This window comes from Pararge aegeria, chromosome 14 (assembly GCF_905163445.1).
Source record: "Pararge aegeria chromosome 14, ilParAegt1.1, whole genome shotgun sequence".
NCBI lineage: Eukaryota > Metazoa > Arthropoda > Insecta > Lepidoptera > Nymphalidae > Pararge > Pararge aegeria.
The window spans coordinates 2,986,079-3,006,500 of NC_053193.1; the positions used below are offsets into that span (position 1 = coordinate 2,986,079).

The 20,422-nt window shown below is 37.0% G+C and overlaps 1 protein-coding gene across 1 annotated transcript; it reads right to left on the reverse strand.

Moving 5' to 3' along the window:
• Window positions 1-1,523: 1,523 nt before the first annotated feature.
• On the reverse strand, window positions 1,524-19,741 carry LOC120629255 (NAD-dependent L-serine dehydrogenase). Its single transcript, XM_039898132.1, has 6 exons — window positions 19,574-19,741; window positions 10,439-10,621; window positions 7,891-8,008; window positions 5,510-5,720; window positions 2,145-2,301; window positions 1,524-1,698 (listed from the first exon to the last, which is right to left on the reverse strand). Exons 1-6 carry the CDS (start codon window positions 19,703-19,705, stop codon window positions 1,543-1,545), a joined length of 957 nt encoding a protein of 318 aa, XP_039754066.1. The 5' UTR covers window positions 19,706-19,741; the 3' UTR covers window positions 1,524-1,542.
• Between the last annotated feature and the right edge of the window lie 681 nt (window positions 19,742-20,422).

Genomic DNA, 20,422 nt, shown 5'->3' on the forward strand with positions numbered 1-20,422 from the left:
TTTTATCCCGGGGAAATTAAAAAAGTAGTTCGCCATCATGGCTGCAATGGCGCGGATATTTTTATAGTTTTGTAGGAATGTAGGCCTTTTGTGATTGCTGTGAAATAGTTTTGTTTAGATTTCATCGTACTTTTTTTTTAATTCCCACGAAATTTGAATGAATAATTTTATACACTTTATTGTACACAAAATAAACAATACAGAAAAATCATAAAAAACAAATGAAAATTTGACACAAAGTATACAATTTGGCGTATTTTCCAGGCAACCACTGGCGTAAAACACAGCTCAAGAAGAGAGGTAGGTTGTGCATATAAATATATATCTGCATATATATCTATATATACATAAATACTTTATATATATATATATAACTTACAATATTATATATATACTGATAATTAATATTTACTTTACAATGAATATCAATAATAAATAAATATATACAATATGTTCAATTCCCAGCGAAACAGAAGGTAATTGGCACGCCCGACTACGGTTCTTTTAAAAATTCACAAAATATGTTTTAACAGTTTGGACAGCCGAATAGCGCAGTGGTCAGAGCGATTCCCACAACTGGAAAATGTTTGTGTGATGAACATGAATGTTTTACAGTATCTGGGTGTTTATCTGTTTATTATAAGTATTTATGTAGGCATATTATATTCATAAAAATATTCAATAGCTATCTCAGTACGCATATCACAAGCTGTGCTTATTTTGGGGCTAGATGGCGATGAGTTTATTATCGTAGTATATTTATATGTATATTTATAACTTCAAAAGCCACTTCCATCCAAAGTGGCAATGCTGACATTATCGTAGTCACTGCGCCTCGCTGCGGTGGTTTCGAAGACGTTTTAGATTTTTCTTATTTTATTTAGATAGATTTATTTTTGTTTGTTAACATACCAACCTTAAAAGATTGACATATGTTGTCATGGTCTTGCATGATTTTATCGAAACTTTGACTCCGATTTTGAATCATTGGTGCTATGCTCTATCTTATTGGTCTTAGCGTAATGACATATAGCCTATAGCCTTCCTCGACAAACGGAGAATCCAACACTGAAAGAGTTTTTCAAATCAGAGCAGTATTTCTTGAGATCATTGCTTTCAAGTAAACAAACAAACCTCCAGCTTTATATATAAGAATAAAATAAGTCACCGCCCTTCCTGTTCTGGTAGGTGAACAGGCAACTAGGGGAGTACAACGGAGAACGGACAGTATTGTCCTATACCAGCCCGTCTGCCCAATCTGTTGATTATAGGCAAACCTTTGCGTTGGGACTATTAAAGAATATTGATGGACTAAAACTCTTGTGACTATTGTAATGTTTTATTCTGCTGCTTCTCCTCGGTAGTAAAAGTGACTTTGAGTTCCCATTCTAATATTAGAGGATTGACAAATGAAAATCCGTGCCTAGCGAAGGCAGAGAATACAGTTGTCACCATCGTTGTTCCATCGTTGTTCTCAAGTGAACAGGTATCTAAGGGAATATTGATGGACTAAAACTCTTGTGAATATTTTAATATTTTATTCTACTTCTTCTCATTTTTCAACAGCTGGTATATGAACGAGAAGTCCTTCTGACCGTAGCCCCGAGACTGAACGATGCGGTATAGCTGGGTGGCCACAGCTCCTAGAGGGATTGGTGAGCGGATTCCAAGCGCCATGCCGCTTGCTAGTTCCAAATCCTGAAAAGGTCATCGAATGTTTTTATTGTTGTAATTTTTTTTTTACCAGCTTATTTTTATTTACATGCTAGGCCTTGACTGCAATCCCACCTAGTGGTAACTAATGATGCTAAGTTTGAAACGGGCTGACCTATTGGGGTATGGCAGTTATAATAAACCATACTGGGTTTCTATGCGACATCGTACTGGAACGCTAAATCGCTTGGTGACATGTTCTGACCGTAGGGTGGATACAAGCTACAGCCAAAGCCTGCTAATTCAGTGGTTTTTATGCTTCAATAAAAGTCACTCACTCTTGTTTAATATTAACACGGTTTCTGTAATGTTCTTACTTCTGTGGTTTTAATATTATTTATGAGATAAATAGAGCCACGGGGATAAAAAAATCAGGTATGTCATCCGTTTTTGAAAACATAAAGAACCATAAACCAAAATAAGAACCTTACCTTAACCATGAGCTCATTCTTGAACCCATTTTCGTAATCTCGGCTTGAAGGCGCAGTGGGTACCAGACCGGGAACAGGGCAGTACACCTCGGTAGACCAGGATCGAGCTGATGAATTGTTTAGGACATCTAGCAGTACTTGAGGATCTAAACCCATTCTAAAACAACGAAATTTCTTAAATTATAAAGAGCTTGTAAACTTGCATATTTTAATATTAAAATGCTAAAATGCCGGAAGTTTAATTTACTGTATAAGATGAAGTTAATATACATAGTTATTTTGCTGAAGCTGAATAAGCTGCAAAGTCATGCGAAATAAACTCTCAGAGAAACTCAGCGGTTGATAGAGAGAGCTATCTATGCTCAGAGTATCTATACATGATATAAAAAAAAATGATGAGCCGTAGTAGAACGAGAGTTAAGTAAATTAAAAATAAATACACTACGACAATACACACATCGCTATCTAGCCCCAAAGTAAGCGTAGCTTGTGTTATAGATAATAAGATGACTGACACTTCTATACTTATAATATAAAATGAAACACACAGACATTGAAAAACATTAATTTTCATCACACAAATATTTTCCAGCTGTGGGAATCGAACCCACGGCCTTGACTCAGAAATCAGGGTCGTTGCCCACTGCGCCAATCGGCCGTCCCGACATAGCGCAAAATTAATGGTTCAATTGCAGGGAATATCTCCAATCGGTCCGAGAACCGAAGATCACTGGGAGCCAGAAGATGCTAAGATGGCGTCATATTAACTCTTAAAATACGCATTTAGATAATATGTGAGATTAAAGAAGTAAAACAAAATATTGATCAACATTTTAGATGTTCCGAAACCTCAGCATTTATCCAGTTGACAAATGCTGAGGATTTTGGAAGGCTTGCACTGAAGTTAGTTAGAACCACAAGCGATTTAGCGTTCAGGAACGATGCCTCGGATAGGGGGTCTAACTGATTAGGGGTTATATCTGCCTACTCCTAACATGTCAGTCCGCTACCAGCTAAGGTTACATCATCACTTATAACCACTCAGATTTACTTATTTGTTTATTAATTTGGGTTCACAAACAACAACACAGTTTCACATTACACAATGGTATACATAGTACAAATACTCACTGCGGCGTCAACCGCGTAAATCACATATTACAAGAAAATTTTGTTAATCTTAATATATATAAATCTCTTGTCACGATGTTTGTCCGCGATAGACTCCTAAACTACTTAACCGATTTCAAATTAAATTGGTACACCGTGAGCAGTCTGGTCCAACTTAAGAGATAGGATAGCTTATCTTTAATTATAGTCGCAATTTTTTTTTATTGCAAATTATTTGTCTATAATTAATTGACAGTCACATGTTATATATATTATATATATATACTACTATACACATTTAAGGCTTAGCGATACAGAATACTTTAAAAACGAAATCAAACGCAGACGAAGTCGCGGGCAACCGCTAGTTATATTATATATTATTATATGCACTAATTTTAAAATATTATTTTATTCTCGATGTAAGTGAACTATTGCGTTATTTTTGAGAAATAAATGTCTTTTGGACAAATTGCAGTCAAATACTAGCTTGTGCACTAAAAGAAAAAATACAGTAAAACCCAGTAAAAACAGGATTTCGTCTGTTGAGAGGCTTCTACCGAGGCAAAATCCAATCCTGCTGACAAAGACGTACCGCTAAGCGAATTAGCGTTCCGGTACCATGTCATGTAGAAAACGATTAGGCTTATGTGTTTAATACAACTGCCATACATTATTTTAACAAGCATGCCCGTCACCGTTACCATCTTGACAGCAAGTGAGATTTCAGTCAAGGGCTAACTTGTAGTGGAATAAAAATAACTGAATAACTGAATCAACTTAGCGCCAAACGATAAAAGTCTAAAGCCAAAATTCGGATCAAGTTAAGAAGCACGTAAGAATAAATTTATTTCAGGATAAGGAGTTTCCACTCAAGGAAAAAATTATCTTTGACTCGCACTAGCCCATAGTAAATTTAGAACAATCCGAAGGGACCACCCAGGCGCTTAATAAAAACCCTATCCTTTCATTTACATATAAATATGATTGGATGCTTACATTTCTATGTCTGGATTATATGTATGTTACTAAAGCTTTTTCGTTTGATGAAAAAATTTGAAAGACTGATCATTTTTCTATTGAATAACCCGACTCGAGGCATGCATAGGCGGCCTTATTGCAAGCAATCTTTACATTTGCGCAATAAGCCCGACTTTACGTACTTACAATTTTAATTTTTTTTTTCTAAGACTAAGGTTGCGAAACGAAATCGTACGGATTGGAAATCCATACAAGAAGTGAAAGAGAAGTCGAACATGTAGATATTAGTAGTCCCATTCACTAGATGGCGATGTGTGCACTGTCTTGGTTTATTTGTTATTATTTATTATTATTATTATATAGCAAAATACGCCAACGGTTTCTTAAATACGTTAAGTATATCCAAATAGAAAATATCTTTTTTAATGCCAGGATGTCGTCTAAATTCGCATCGCCGCCTTTATAGCGACTCATTATTGTTAATTCCTCCATCAGTTTTCCAATGAGACAGGAAATACAGTCACGTAGAGTAATAACAAAGGTACTTTGTTAGGTCTGTCGCAATCTTATAATTGGAAAGTTTCACCATGATATTTTCTTGTATAATTTGTTCTCGACCGCACTTCAATGGTTTAAAAGACAGCTTAGAATAAAATAAGTGCTCCTTGACCCTTTTAATTAAAAGTATTTCTTTATAACCCAACCCAATATCAGATAACGTATAATTTATAGAAAAACTTTTAATTTCTTACTACGATACTTGGTGAACATTGCTTTAAACATTATTTCCGAACTATACTGTCCTAACGAACTTTAACTGTTGATGTTAATAGTGCAATATGGCTTATATAAATGCAAATAAATATAAAAAATATACTAGTTTTGGGATCTGTCGTATTATATATACTCTAGACTCTTAAACTGGGGAATAACATATTTTTTTATGATATAATAATCTATACAAAAACAGTGTGTTGGTAACCAAATGTTAGTATACTCATACTCTAAATAGCTAAGCCTCCCTGAAATAGTGAACCTCTGGTATCTGTTATATTTTTTAATAATTTATTTAAACACTTTCAGAGTGGGCCGTCCAGCTGGACAGACGATGTGCTGAAAGTATTGGTGCTGCTCATAAACTTGCTCATTATAGGATTGGTGACTTGGCGCTCATTGCTTTGAATGTGAATACCTTTCAATTCTTTAATATAAAGGCATCATATTTTTTATCATTTAAACACGAAAATTAGTAACAATGTACAAAACATACTTACTTAATACCCATATTCATGCACTCGGCAGTCGCCATACCAGTAATGCCCATGAGCATGTTATTACTCAACTTGGCGACCTGGCCAGCGCCACTGTCTCCGCAGTGGTACTGCTTGGCGCCCATTGCTTTGAGCATTGGCACTGATCTATCGAAATCTTCTTTACGGCCTCCAACCATGAAAGCTAGTGTGGCGTTTTGTGCTCCCATCACACCTGTAAAGTCGAATTAGTAAGCATCAAATTGCTGGGTCTCCTATCTCTTAGGAGAGATGGTTTTAGAGTGTAACGCTATCCGCGGCTGCAGGATAGCTTATGCGTGACTGAGGTGGAATAACAATACGGCACAGAAAAATCCTATTATAATATTAAGGATTACTTAAACGATAAAAAGCTTGGGTGTGAATTGCTGTAGCTTCATAGCTTAATATAAATTTACTGTGAGAGGGAGATAACAAAAAAAAAAAAATACCCGGCTAAGTTTGTTGTGGGCTCTTCTTAGACCAGGGCGCGTTCGGAACCCTCGTAGCTTTAGATTTAAGTTGGCGAACGAAGTTATCACCAGCCCCTTACAATTATGTAAATAATTATGTATGAACGCTTCATTCGAATTTGAATTTGAATTTGGCAGGACTACTAGAGTCATCATCTTGTCAACCAATCACCGACCCAATACATTGTGCGGGTGTCCTCCCGTAATGTGAAGGGGTTAAGGTTCTCCACCACGCTGGCACATTGCGGATTGGTGTACTTCACACACCTTTGAAACCTTTGAGAACATTGTAACTCAACGTGCAGTTATATTAGTGGATATATGCTAGTAATATCATAATTATATTATATAGTATATAGTAATTATATTATATATTATATAGTATATATAGTAGCGTCGTTATCAACCCATTAACGAGCACGGCAGGGTGATTACGTACATGCATAAATTTTGTAATCACTGCTGTCAAACGCCACTTTTCCATACAATAAATAAACAAAAGTGACGTTTGACCGCAGTGATTGCAAGATTTACGCATGTCGCATTGCTGTCTCTGTAACTACAATTTTGGCCAACTGCGAATTAGACGACTTAACACGCCTTTAAGAAGGTTCTGTAGAACTCTCAGGCATGTAGATTTCCTCAAGATGCTTTCCTTCACTTTTAAAGCAAGTGACATTTTACACACAACTCCGAAAGTGAATAATATAAAAACATATATATAGAATAGCGCTCGTCAAATATTGAATGTCAAAATAATATCAGGAGATTGGGTAAAAACAATACAGCCGGCGGACAAAATATATTTTATTACATTTGTATGGAGCCTTAAATACAAATATTACATTAATATTTAATAGCAATACTTTTGGATACCGGATATTGATATACAGAAAGAGCTTACAAAAGCCTAAAAAAAGGTACTTAACAAAAAGGTACTTAAATCTTGGTCATTAAGAGATCGATTTCAGAATGTACAGATTGCACCCACCACGCTAACACTAATAAGTATCAACAAAGACGTGGTGTCAAGCAATTCAGTGTTCCAGTACGATGTAGCGTGGAAACCGATCAGAGATATAAGTAGGTTTAATATCATTTCCATTACCTTTACAAGTTATCCCGCTACCATCTTTGACATCATCACTTACCACCAGGTGAGATTGTTGTCTATGGTAAATATATGGTGATGTAAAACAGGATTTCTGTTTGTTTCATTCTCATGCGGTTTGAAATAATGAAATTCATGAAGTAAAGAAATTCATCAGTCATCTTAACACAACACTACATAACACAAGCTACGCTTACTTTGGGGCTAGATGACGATGTCTGTATTGCCGTAGTATATTTATTTATTTATTAATTTCATGACATTGTGAGATGGTGATAACAAAAAGAACTTTAAGGAGAAGGTTTTAAGTTAACAAATAAGGTTATAGCCATCACCTCACTACCGTTTACACATTTCTCATACGATGTACGCATCATAAGCAGTGGCGTGCACAGGATTTTTGACCTGGTTATGCATTAAGAAGGAAGATAGCATAAGATCGGAAAAAGGGGATGGCCCTTAATGATTTATGCAATAATTTTAGGATAGGCTGTGCTTTTGTGTTTATATGAAGTGCACGCCACTGTCTGAAACGAATTTATAATCGGTCTAAAAAGTTATTTTCTTATTGCCCAAGATTATAATCGATAGCCTTTGTGGTTAGAACTTTCGATGGGACCAATGTGTTCCCCGGTAAGCACTAAGCACCTTTTAATTTTCTCGAGCTACGGTAGTTGATTAAAGCCGAAACCCTTCTCGTTCTATCGAGGAGGCCCGTGCCCTGCTGTGGGCCTGTAATGAGTTAATAATTGTACAATGAATGTACTAATTAATGCAAATACCTCCAGATACCGGTGCGTCGATGAAAGCGACCCCACTGTCGTTGGCCACGGGGAAAATCTGTTTGGGCACGTTGGGGTCCACTGTACTTGAGTCTATCAGGAGGGTTCCTTTGGGAGCCTGCAAAATAAAATTGCAAAACTATATTATATAATCAATGTGAAAAACTATATAATCTGACGGCCGAGTGGCGCAGTGGGCAGCGACCCTGCTTTCTGAGTCCAAGGTCGTGGGTTCGATTCCCACAACTGGAAAATGTTTGTGTGATGAACATGAATGTCTTTCAGTGTCTGGGTGTTTATCTGTATATTATAAGTTTTTATGTGTATTATATTCATAAAAAAAATATATTCATCGGCTATCTTAGTGCCCATAACACAAGCTACGCTTACTCATATATAGATCTCATCATCTTCTTCTTGCGATGCCTCTCCGACTAGCGAAGGTTGGCAGTCAGCTTCGTAAATTCTTGTCCATCTTTCGCGAGGCGAAATAATTCTGCTGCACTCGCGATTCCAGTCCACTCTCTGATGTTACGAAGCCAGGACTTTGTTCTGCGACCAACGCCTCTTCTTACTGCAACTTTTGCCATCATAATAAGTTGAAGGAGCTCATATCTCTCGTGCCTTAGCACGTGTCCCAGATATGCAACTTTTCTGATCTTCAAAAAATTCACGCCGTTGGATGACGCGTCGCAGAACTTCCTCATTGGATACTTTGTGAGTCCAACTAATGGCTAACATACGTCTGAATGTCCACATCTCAAACGCTTCAATGCGTTTCCTGCGGTCTTCTTTAATAGTCCAAGCCTCGCATCCGTATAGCAGTATGGGCCAGATGTAACAACGCAGGAGTCGAATGCGCAAAGGGATCTTAAGTCTGCGGTAATCTCATACTTGTATATAAAGCTGAAGAGTTTGTTTGTTTAGTTATACGCGATGATCTCAGGAACTACAGCTCCGATTTGAAATATTCTTTCAATGTTTGATAGCCCATTTATCGAGGAAGACTATAGGCTATATATCATCACGCTAAGACCAATAGTAGCATAGCATAGGTTTGTTTCCTTTTGTCAGCTGTCGCTGCGTGCGCTGCGTAAACGGTTAAAGTTTTGATAAAATCATGTAGCTGTTCCCCTTTAAAAGTTCTTAAAAAAAGTCTCGATCCAGCATATGGCTATCTTTCAAGGTTCACTTATACGCGGACAAAGCCGCGTGGGACCGCTAGTTCAAATATATATCGAACTAGAAGAGAAGAGAGAAAGATTTGCCCATGTAGATTAACTACTACTGTGGTCAAGAAAAATAAATTTAAAAAACCGTCGACGTTTCGAAGTGCGATAGAATAGGACTTAGATACTAACTTTCCTTTTCTCTTCGACGCAAATTACGTCAAGTTTTGTTATTATTAATGATATCAGTGATCTCTTTATTCTTGGGCGCAGTTTATTTGTTACATATCCCATCATGTAATGTGACCTACGATCTCACCTTCGGTGAATGGAATCTCCGTATAATAAATGTTTTCTTCATTTTATGGGGTTGTCTTTTAAAAGCCAAAAAGATACGTTATCATGGTAATTGAGATTTAAAAAATATCAATATTCTTCTAAACAATTATAAAACATACTTATTTCATTTAATTAATCATTGTCGAATTTTCAATATAATTTTTTAATATATACATATGTATTGGCAGATGTTTTATAAACCTCCTGAAAAGATATATTATTATTGAAAATTCATCTTAAATCTACCGAATGATTAAATAATTATTGTTATAATTTCAGTAAAAAATCGAAAATTTATTAATATTTGTCACAACTTCATTATGAATCTCGTCAATAACTAAAAATGAATTGGAAATCCACTTCTAAAATTAATACGTAAAGTATAAAAAAAAATTATTGATTAATTCATCTGGTAATTTCAATTCTGTAACGCGAGATTTATAAGTCTACAGTAAAAATCACTACCAAAGGGCAAAATCTTATAATAAAACTTTTCGACAAACTGAAACGTACAAACATAAAACTAGCAAGCACATCACTTAGGTAAAGATTTAGTGGAAACTTTGCAAACATAAATATTTCTCGACATCGCTCGTACAAATTGTTTTGCTTGTCTCCAACTTAAGTTCCAACGGCGGAGTACTCAAATGGCCTTTCATCAGAGGCCTATAGAAATTCTGATTTACATTAAGAGAGCTGCGTATGAGGAAATGCTTTTGAAAAAATATATGCGTTTAAGAAAAATATTGATCAATAATTTTATTTGCTGACTAAGCCACGCTTGCTTTTCTTGTTAATTTGTTGATTAACTACGGCTTATCAAAAATAACTATTAGTTTATATATGTATTTGCAATAACATTTACCAGTATGCCGTCACGGCAAACGGCGTGACGCACTCTTATGCCTGTAGTTAACGCGTGGACATTCTGTAGTTGCGCGTTCAAATCGCTGTTTTAATTTATATATTTGGTGTTTCACATTTTTCGCGCATCCTGTGTCTGACAACTATTTGTTTTATTAAAAAAAAAGGATACTTACGTGCTTAACAACACCATCATCACCAAGATACGCGTCAAGGACGACCTTATTGCTTGGCAAGATGGACACCACGACGTCTACTCCTTCCACCGCTGCGGCGATGGAGGTAGCACTGCTGACACCATCCTTTGCTGCGGCTGTCAGAGCCTCTTTAGAGGGGTCGTAACCGCGTACGTTGAAGCCCTAGAATAAAGATCAATAAATACAACGTGTGACAGACTACGAAACAATATTTAAGAATGCATAAGTATATTTCATAAAGCAATGTTAATAAATTCAAAACATTTTAAGTGTTTACTTATGACAACCCTAGTGAAGATAAAAGACCGGCACGCGCATAGTACCTACCTACGCTACACGACGCGCGCACGCTACCTCTCAACTTTGTTTTGAAACACCTCCTAGGAATGTAGAGTTACGATTTACGATAAAAAGTTGTATGGAATAACTTAAGTCGCAAAAGAGCAGCGCCATAATAAAAAATAAGCCAATTTCATAATAATTGGCATCGTTATTTTGATGTTGTTACAGGATAATATGAATGGCACGGTTTGCGGAACAGCTAATAAATCGCTTTTTGATACAATAACATAAATTTAATGTGTTTTTCATTGCGATTCGACCTTAAACGTTCACGTGAAAAGCACCCATCTGCATAATTTAACATAATCTTTGCATTAATTGAACGGATTTCAATTTTAAATAGGGCAATAGTGGCTTTAAATGGCTAAAAGAGTTTAGGATTCCGTAAATTATATTATAAAATCCCGATTGTTTGATGAATTTGTTTTTTATTCATCTGTGACCCTTTAGTTTTGGTTTTTATGCATTTGAAACCTAGGCATTGTCCGATCGAGGATTGCGATCGAAATCTTGTAATAAAAGCGTGTAACCCACAAAGGATTTCTGGACGTCCTCACAATGAAATTATCGACAGACCAAAGCGAGTTTTCGGAGTGGACTAATTTGTCCTTCTGTCATTTTGTATCTCTGTTAGAATGTTAATCTCTTGATGCATAGGAATCAATTTAAATCTACGAGCCAAACCTTAAACTGGATCTAAAAATAACAATTCTCATGTGCCTGCAATTAGGTACACAGTTAGTTAGGTACAGAGTTTTTTGTGCCTTAACCAACTCGCTCCTAACAAAGATCTATCCGTATGGTTTCATAATTTGTTAAATAATACTGGCACATGATCATCCAGAGGCTAAGACCCCAACCTTGTTGTCCCGTAATAACTCAAGACTTTTAAAGCGTCAGAAGCAAAGAGTTCACAAGACTAAATTTCCTTTATTTCTCCTTTATTTCTCCTTAATTAATTTTGAATGGTATAAAAATAGGACCTAGATAACCACTAGATCCCATTATCAACATAATGTGTTCTTCTCCTCATCATAGCATAGTTTATTTAGCGAGTAGGGTAGATTCGTTACACTGAGTTTCTTCGGATAAGCTCCGTCCTTCCTAGGGTTTGCATAAAAGACATTAAGTCGCAGGGGTCGGCTACGTCAATGGGTGTCCCACAGGGTTCAATTTTGGGTCCCTTCCTATTTTTGGTGTATATAAATGATCTACCACACCATGTCAGTGAAACCTGTGACATTGTACTGTTTGCAGATGATACATCTCTAATTTTTAAAACTGATAGAGGTAGAGATAACTCTGACGATGTAAGCCGTGCTATGTCGCATGTGTCGCACTGGTTTACTGTCAATAATTTACTTTTAAATGCAAAAAAAACTAAGTGTGTGGAATTTATTTTACCAAATGTAAAGAAAGTTCATAAAAATGAAGAATCACTAAAAATGGAAGATTCCACAGTTTTTCTGGGCATGACCTTAGATTGTAATCTTCAGTGGGGTACCCATAAAGATACACTAGCAGGTAAACTAAGCTCGGCTGCCTACGCCGTCAGAAAAATTAGACAGATTACTGACGTAGAAACAGCAAGACTTGTTTACTTTGCGTACTTTCATAGTGTGATGTCTTACAGGATCTTATTATGAGGCAAAGCTGCTGATATTCAAACTATATTCATATTGCAGAAAAAAGCTGTACGGTCAATATATAAACTTAAATCACGTGAATCCCTCCGTGAAAAATTTAAAGAAATAAGTATCCTTACGGTAGCCTCACAATATATTTATAACAATATAGTATTTGTAAAACAACATATTAGTCTTTAAGGCAAAGCTGCTGATATTCAAACTATATTCATATTGCAGAAAAAAGCTGTACGGTCAATATATAAACTTAAATCACGTGAATCCCTCCGTGAAAAATTTAAAGAAATAAGTATCCTTACGGTAGCCTCACAATATATTTATAACAATATAGTATTTGTAAAACAACATATTAGTCTTTATAAACAAAAAGTGGATATAAACAGTCGACTTACAAGAAATGGTCATAAATTAGTGACATCTGCATATCGTCTGCGAAAGGTGCAGAAGTCATTTGTGGCACTGAGAATACGCTTTTATAATATGATTCCTAAAGTAATTTTGGACCTACCAATGCATAAGTTTAAAGAATGTGTTAAAAAACATTTATTACAGCGAGGTTATTATACAATTGATGAATATATATTATACAATTGATGAATTTCTTAATGACAAGGTTGCTTGGAAGCATCCGGCTCCGCTTTCATCTCTCACAAGATAGAAAAATGAATTTTGAAATGTAAAATGTAAATTGTTAATGTTGGAAAAGAGCAACTGCTGAGTTTCTTGCCGGCTTCTTCTCGGTAGAATCTGCCTTCCGAACCGGTGGTAGAGTAACTACACACAGACAGACTTGACGTTTCAAAAGTGCTTATATTAGGCCTACTTGAAATAAATGAATTCTGAATTTTGAATTTGAATTTATTTCTGCCGCTAAGCAGTATTCAGTCTGACAGCGATCGAATCCATGCGTACCATCCTACTTATATTATAAATGCGAAAGTTTGTGAGTAAGGATGTATGGATGGATGTATGGACGCTTTTTGTTATAATTTGTCCATCAAAACACGGGTACAATCTTAAGATGTTGACGTTCCTATCAGATCCAAATAAAAAATAATTTCTCTTTAAATTATTCAAATTGGACCTATCGTTTAGACGTTACCACGGGGATAGAAATGCTAAAAGATATTAAATCCGATAATAACCGATTTGATGCAGACGAAGTTTAACGGGTCAGCTAGTCGTTAATATAAACTAAACTAACTAAGTAACGTAACTTGTGTTATGGATATTAAGATACTTGATGAATATTTTTTTTAAATATAATACTCTTAAATAATTGTAATATACAGGTAAACACACTGAATAACATTCATTTTAATCACACAAATATTTTTCCAGCTGTGGGAATCGATCCCACGGCCTTGGACGCAGAAAGCAGGGTCGCTGCCCACTGCGCCAACCGGCTGTCTAAGTTATTGATCCGTATTGAAGCATTCTAACTACTAGACAAACCAGAGATTTTTCATCAACCTTGTGGTATCAAATTTACCCACGGAACCACGTACATTCTAATTTAACTCGAGATTCGACTAAACTTTTTATTTTTTCATTCGAATCTTTTAATGGATGAGCCAATAATGCATTTCGTTACTCCACTTTTATTTGCCACTAGTTTTTAAAAGGCATTTAATACCCCGACATTAAAAAAAAGGTGTGTGCGTGTAACCTTTACGCGCGATTGCAGTAAAACTTTTATTATTATTTATTGATGAAAGAGTAAAATGTTCCTGGGACGCCATTTCATTTTATTTTCTATTTAAAATTCATTAATATCACTTTTACAATTTATAAATATTTTCATTTGTTAAATAGAATAATTGAGAGTAGAAAATTGAAGGTTAGATCAGCACGTGTCGATATAACCTTGTCATTGAATATTATAGAATGTCGCAATCGTCAGAAATTTATAAATAATTTATTGATTACTTTTGTCTTAAACTAAAGTTAGTGATTTTCAAAAAAAATGTGCAAATTAAAATATTTTTTTCAAAATATCGTTTGAAAACATTGGAAATAAATAATCCTAATTGATTATGATATTTGCCACTAGCTCGCGTATAAGTCAAAAAGCGTGGAGTATTTGACATATACTTACGACCAATCCAAATTATTATTTTTGAGACGTAAGACAGACGTCTGACGTAAGCGTTGCTTCCGTCAGAAAAAATCTGAGTTACTCCCTAGTCGCGCCTAAAGAAGTTTTACTTCAATAGTATAGTTTTTTCCGTTTAAACAATTCTTAATTCATGGCCAACCAATGGTAAGTAAGCAACTATTTACATATGTTTATTGTAATCATGAGTTCGCGTATCATATATATAAGTATATAAAGTAAGATAACGTTACATAAGATCAATAACACTATCGCATTCATGGCCTTATCTACGAAACCCACGTATTATTGTCATTCCACTAAAGCAATATGTTTATTACATTCACATAAAAACTGCCTGATGGTCTAGCGATTACCATGTTTGACTACGGATAAACAGGTACTAAATTCAAATTCATTTATTTCAAGTAGGCCTGATATAAGGACTTTTGAAACGACAATTAGGTATGTCTCCCATCTGACGTGTTTCCTCAAGGGCGCATCGGTGGCTCCTTAACATTATGTGACCCCACTTGCTCGTTGGCCTGCTATTATTAACCACGCACACACACTCAAATACACACACACACACACACAACGATATGTATAAAACGTTCAAAATATGAAACCTAGTACAAATATGATTACCAGAGTAACCTGCGAATTCATATCTTTCAATTTTTTTTTTGTTTTAAACGAGCCATATTTATAAGGATAGCACTGTTACCTATAACACAGGTTTATAACTAGCTTAGGGACGGATGATTTCTGTATATCCGTGTAAATTATAACATTAATATCAGTTATACCTATTTTGCAGATGTAATGTAAATTGTACCTTTGTTTTTTTGAACAATAAACAAATATTATTATTATTATAAATATATATATATATACATATGTCTGTTTGTAGTGACTCTACCACCGGTTTGTAAGGCAGATTCTAAAGTGAGGAAGCCGGCAAGAAACTCAGCAGTCTTTTCCAACATCATGTTACAATTTAACAATCATTGTTCTATTTTGTGTGAGATAAAAGAAAAATAAAAATAGTTTAAAAAATAAAAATAGTTTATTTGAGTAAATAAAATTATGAAAGCGGAGTGGCTTACTTCTAAGCAAACTTGTCGTTAAGAAATTCTTCAATAGTATAGTAACCTCGATGAATTAAATGTGTTTTGATGCATTCTTTAAACTTATTTATAGGTAAATCTAATATTACCTTCGGCTTCATGATATAAAAGTTTTTCTGCACTTTTCTAAGACGATATGCTTTATCAACTCTAAGAGCACAAGTGTACAATCCTACTAATATTATAAATGTCAATGTAAGTTTGTTTGTTACGCTTTCACGAAAAAACTACTTAACCGATCCTCATGAAACTTTGTACACATATTCTTGGAAGTGTTAGAAGTAATATAGAATACTTTTTAACCCGACATTAAGCTCGGTTCTTTTGGGGGACGATTTTACACCATAACGTCGAAAAATTATAACTGCTTTAAATAATTATTTTTGTACTATAAAGGTTATAATATGTGTTTAATTTTGCCCAAACTGTGGTTGGAGATAGAGGAAAGAACTCCTCAGCGGACAGCAGCAACCCCCTTATTTATGGCTTCGCCACACTGAATACTTCAATTTTTTTTAGATCAACAACTAAATTTAATGCCACATCAAAAAACAAAATCAAAATAGCTAATGATATATACATAAACGGGGGTAAACTTCCCGTGCTTGCAGGTGGACACATTATTTATATCCCTTGGCAGTGGATATAATCGGGGGACATAATTTTTGTCCCCTGCCTTGCCTGCGACGAATCTTTTCGACGCCCGATTGGCGCAGTGGGCAGCGACCCTGCTTTCTGAGTCGAAGGCCGTGGGTTCGATTACCACAACTGGACAATATTTGTGTGATAAACATGAATGTTTTTCAGTGTTTGGGTGTTTATCTATATATTATAAGTATTTATCTATATTATTCATAAAAATTATTCATCAGTTATCTTAGTACCCATAACACAAACTACGCTTGCTATGGGACTAGATGGCCATGTGTGTATTGTCGTAGTATATTTATTTATTATTTATTATTTTACACTTTTAAAGGCATTTATTGTGACAAGAGAGCTTGCTCGGTGTTTGAATTACATTTTAACAATACATCTAGTTTCCTACTTACACCATAACATCCATCCCTTTATTTCTTTAATCTTATTGCTTTAACCGTATTATTGAGAAAAGAATTGTTTTATAATAAGCAGACTTTGCAATACAAGGCTCGCTGCTACATTCCGACCGGCGCTATATTCTTCGACGTGGCCAAAGCGTTCGACAGGTCCCCGATGGAATCGCAAACAGATAACCCTCTACGGGCGCCCCGTCCCTTGGCAAGATAAAGTCAAGTACCTAGGAGTCACCTTCGATAAGCGTATGAGCTTCGCAGCGCACATTCGCAGGGTCCGTAAAAAGACCGCGTTTGTGCTAAGTCGTCTCTACCCAATGATTAGCGGCAAAAGTAAAATGTCCCTCAGACACAAGTTCACTTTGTATAAAATCTGTATTCGCCCTATAATGACCTACGCGAGTCCCGTGTTTGCACATCTCCCGCACAGATCGTTTAGCAGCTTGCAAAAGCTGCAAAACAAATTCATGCGCATGGCCACAACTCTGACCTTCATAGGGACCTAGACCTCCCTACGATAGCTAGTTACTTTAAACGGCTCTCTAAAAGTTACTTTAAGAGAACCGAGTCTCATCCCAATCCGTTAGTGGTGAAGCCGTGTTCTTACACGCCCAATCCAAACGTCAATCCTAATAGGAGACGACCCAGACACGTCCTTGACGACCCCGACGACGACATAACGACGGACAACGCTCCCTATGCTAGGGCCTTAGGGCTACACACCGACGACACAGTAACCACGACACAGAGTCTTCGCCGGAGAAGACGAGGTCCCCGATTTCTTACGTCACCCGGACGTGGACTGAATCCACGGCCACGGGGACGTACGGACTAATCACCGTCCGATCAGTCCTCCAAATTCCGACGTCCGCCTAAGCCGAGGTCCGAGTCTCGCAGGAGACGCCCCTAGGTTGACGTCACCCCGATATTCCTCGAGCCCTGGGGCTCAAAACCCTTTATCAGGCGACGCTACGCGCTCGCCCCGACCCACCGGTGACGCTGTTGAAACCCGTAAGGTTCACAGCTACTAACATTTCGAATCCACACACACACACATCCACACACACAAGGCTCGCTATTGTAGTGTCATACTGTTCGGAATATGGCACATTAAGAAGGTACATTTTTTCTACCCGAGCAGGTAGAGGTTTTTTTTTTCTATGATTGATTTTAACAGCTTAACGCGGGCTTATGGGCGAGCCTCGAAACAGGGCTCTGCCACGAAGAGTTTGAACCCTAGGCCTCGAAGAAGCGAAAGGATCGTCGGCCTGAGGGCGCCTCATTTGAAGCCGAACCTCGGCTCAAGCGACGATTGGAGTGAAAGGGCTACGGACGGTGATAAGTCCGCACGCTTCCGAGAACGTGGTGCGAGCGCACGTCAGGATGACGTCACAAGTCGGGGACCACGTCTTCGACGGCGAAGACGCTGATTGCAGAGGTTGATTGTTCGAGATAGCAGATAGAGGTGTATTAGGTTACTTTATATGGCAACTTTATAAGGAATAGCGACCCTAGAAATTCTGTACTACTGTACTACTAGTACTACTACTAAACTTGAGCGTTGTTCAGGGCGTTTAAAAAGAGTCAAATACAAACTCGTGGGCCGTTTTGTAAAGCTAGCATGCCCACCACGAGATAACAACGAGATATTAGTATTTTTTTATAGAGATTAAGTTCGTAAAATTATACACCTAACAAAACATTTCCCCTCTTAATTTGTAAGGTATAAAATTCCAAAAATCCGGATGTGTACGTTTTAAATTCGGTGGTAGCCCAGTTGGTAGGACTTCGTCTTCACTTTCGGGGGGCCGAGTTCGAATCCCCGCACGCACCTCTAACTTTTCTAAGTTATGTGATATATTTTCTTTTTATGTTACTAAAAAATATTTAATTGCTTAGTTATAATATCACTAGCTTCAACGGTGAAGGAAAATATCGAGAGGAAACCTGCATTTCTGAGTTAATGCTCTATAATGTTTACAAAGGTGTGCGGACTCCACCAATCCGCACTGGGCTAGCGTGTGCGTGGTGGACTATGGCCTTAACCCCTTCATTGTGGGAGGAGACCCGTGCCCTTTAGTAGGCCGGTAATGGGTTGATATGACGTTATGAAGGCCACATAATAACTGTTCAAGTTTCAGCCCAATCCTTCGATACATTGAACTATGCAATAATAGATCAGTCAGTCAGTTAATCAGTTACCTTTCCTTTTACATTATTGATTCTTGTCAACTTCCCTGGTGCAGCGGTGAACTCAGTGGTTTTAAGCGGGAGGCCCCGGGTTCGAGCCCCCGCAGGGGCAATTTGGAATTTATAATTTCAGAATTTTCTCCGGTCTGGTCTTGTGGGAGACTAGCTGTGGCTGGTTACCACCCTACCGACAAAGACGTGCCGCGAAGCGCTTTTGCGTTCCCGTACGATGTCGCGTAAAAACTCATTAGGTGTACCTACGGGCTTATTATAACTGCTATACTCCCTGACAGGTTAGCCCGTTACCATTTTAGGCTGCACCATCACTTACCAGCAGGTGAGTTTACAGTCAAGGGCTAACTTGGAATGGAATAAAAATACAAAAATTATATCCAAATTTCAACCCCATCCGTCCATTGGTTTGAACTAGGTACGCCATAATAGATCAGTCGATCAGTCAGTCCATCGGTCAGTCAGTCCTTTTCCTTCTATACTAAGGTGTAGATTTCTAGAGATTTTTATTTGTATAATTGGTTGAAATTTACTACTAAACGGAAATACATACGACCTCTATCACTATCAACACAGACCAACCGGGCAAGCCAAACGTGAGCTACTTAGAATGAATTTACATATAGATATCGTAGGAAAAATACCTTTTTGACAAGATTGGCGGCCATAAAACCTCCCATGTTTCCGAGGCCGAGGAAAGCTATATTTTTGTCCGGTTTCGAACTATAGCTCCTCGTTGTAATGGTGAAACACCGGCTGACTGTTCGCGCCGCCATCTTGGATGCTAAAATAACACGTCCGACACAAACGCACGCGCACTACGACTGATAAATACGAAAGTCGTTCAACGGGTGTTCGTACGCGTGTTAAGTAAGCTATACACGACACGAAAAATTACATATATTGGGCCCTAATTATTTGTTTTTTTTTTTCAATTTGGCCTTCGCAATCTCACCTGATGGTAAGTTAACATGCAGTCTAATATAGATTAGTAACAACTTACCGATTAGGACTATGATGGTTATATTTAATTCTTACCCCTTATCAGTTTCTACACGACTCCGGAACGCTAAATCGCTTAGCAGCACGTCTTTGTCGGTAAGGTGGTAACTAGCTACGGCCGAACACTCCCATCAGACCAGACCAGCGAAGATTCAGATATTATAAATTCCCAAAATGCCCCTGCCGGTTATCGAGCCCGGGAAGGAGTTCTTAGTATTTATTCTCTTTATGCCTTTTTCGATGCATACACTATTGGCTATGGACGTATATAAGTAATAGATACAACAAGATATAAGTATGATACTAAAGGCAGCCCTAGCAGTGATCTGTAACCTTTGTTCTAGAAAAACTTTTCGATAGCCAATTCGTGTCACGCAGTATTCTCACAGTACATACAATTTTTTTAATAAATGCGTTCAGATCGAATTATTTAAACACCAAAATGCAAGCGTAATTAAAAACTCACGCATCACTTACCTACTTTGGAACAA

What these genes read in the sequence shown, in the direction of transcription:
- LOC120629255 (XM_039898132.1), bottom strand. Translation starts at nt 19,705, where the DNA reads ATGGCGGCGCGAACAGTCAGCCGGTGTTTCACCATTACAACGAGGAGC. An exon ending in ATGATGGTGTTGTTAAGCAC is followed by an intron (nt 8,009 to 10,438) that starts GTAAGTATCCTT and finishes TTTATTTTGCAG; the next exon opens with GCTCCCAAAGGAACCCTCCT. An exon ending in AGAATGAGCTCATGGTTAAG is followed by an intron (nt 1,699 to 2,144) that starts GTAAGGTTCTTA and finishes TGACCTTTTCAG; the next exon opens with GATTTGGAACTAGCAAGCGG.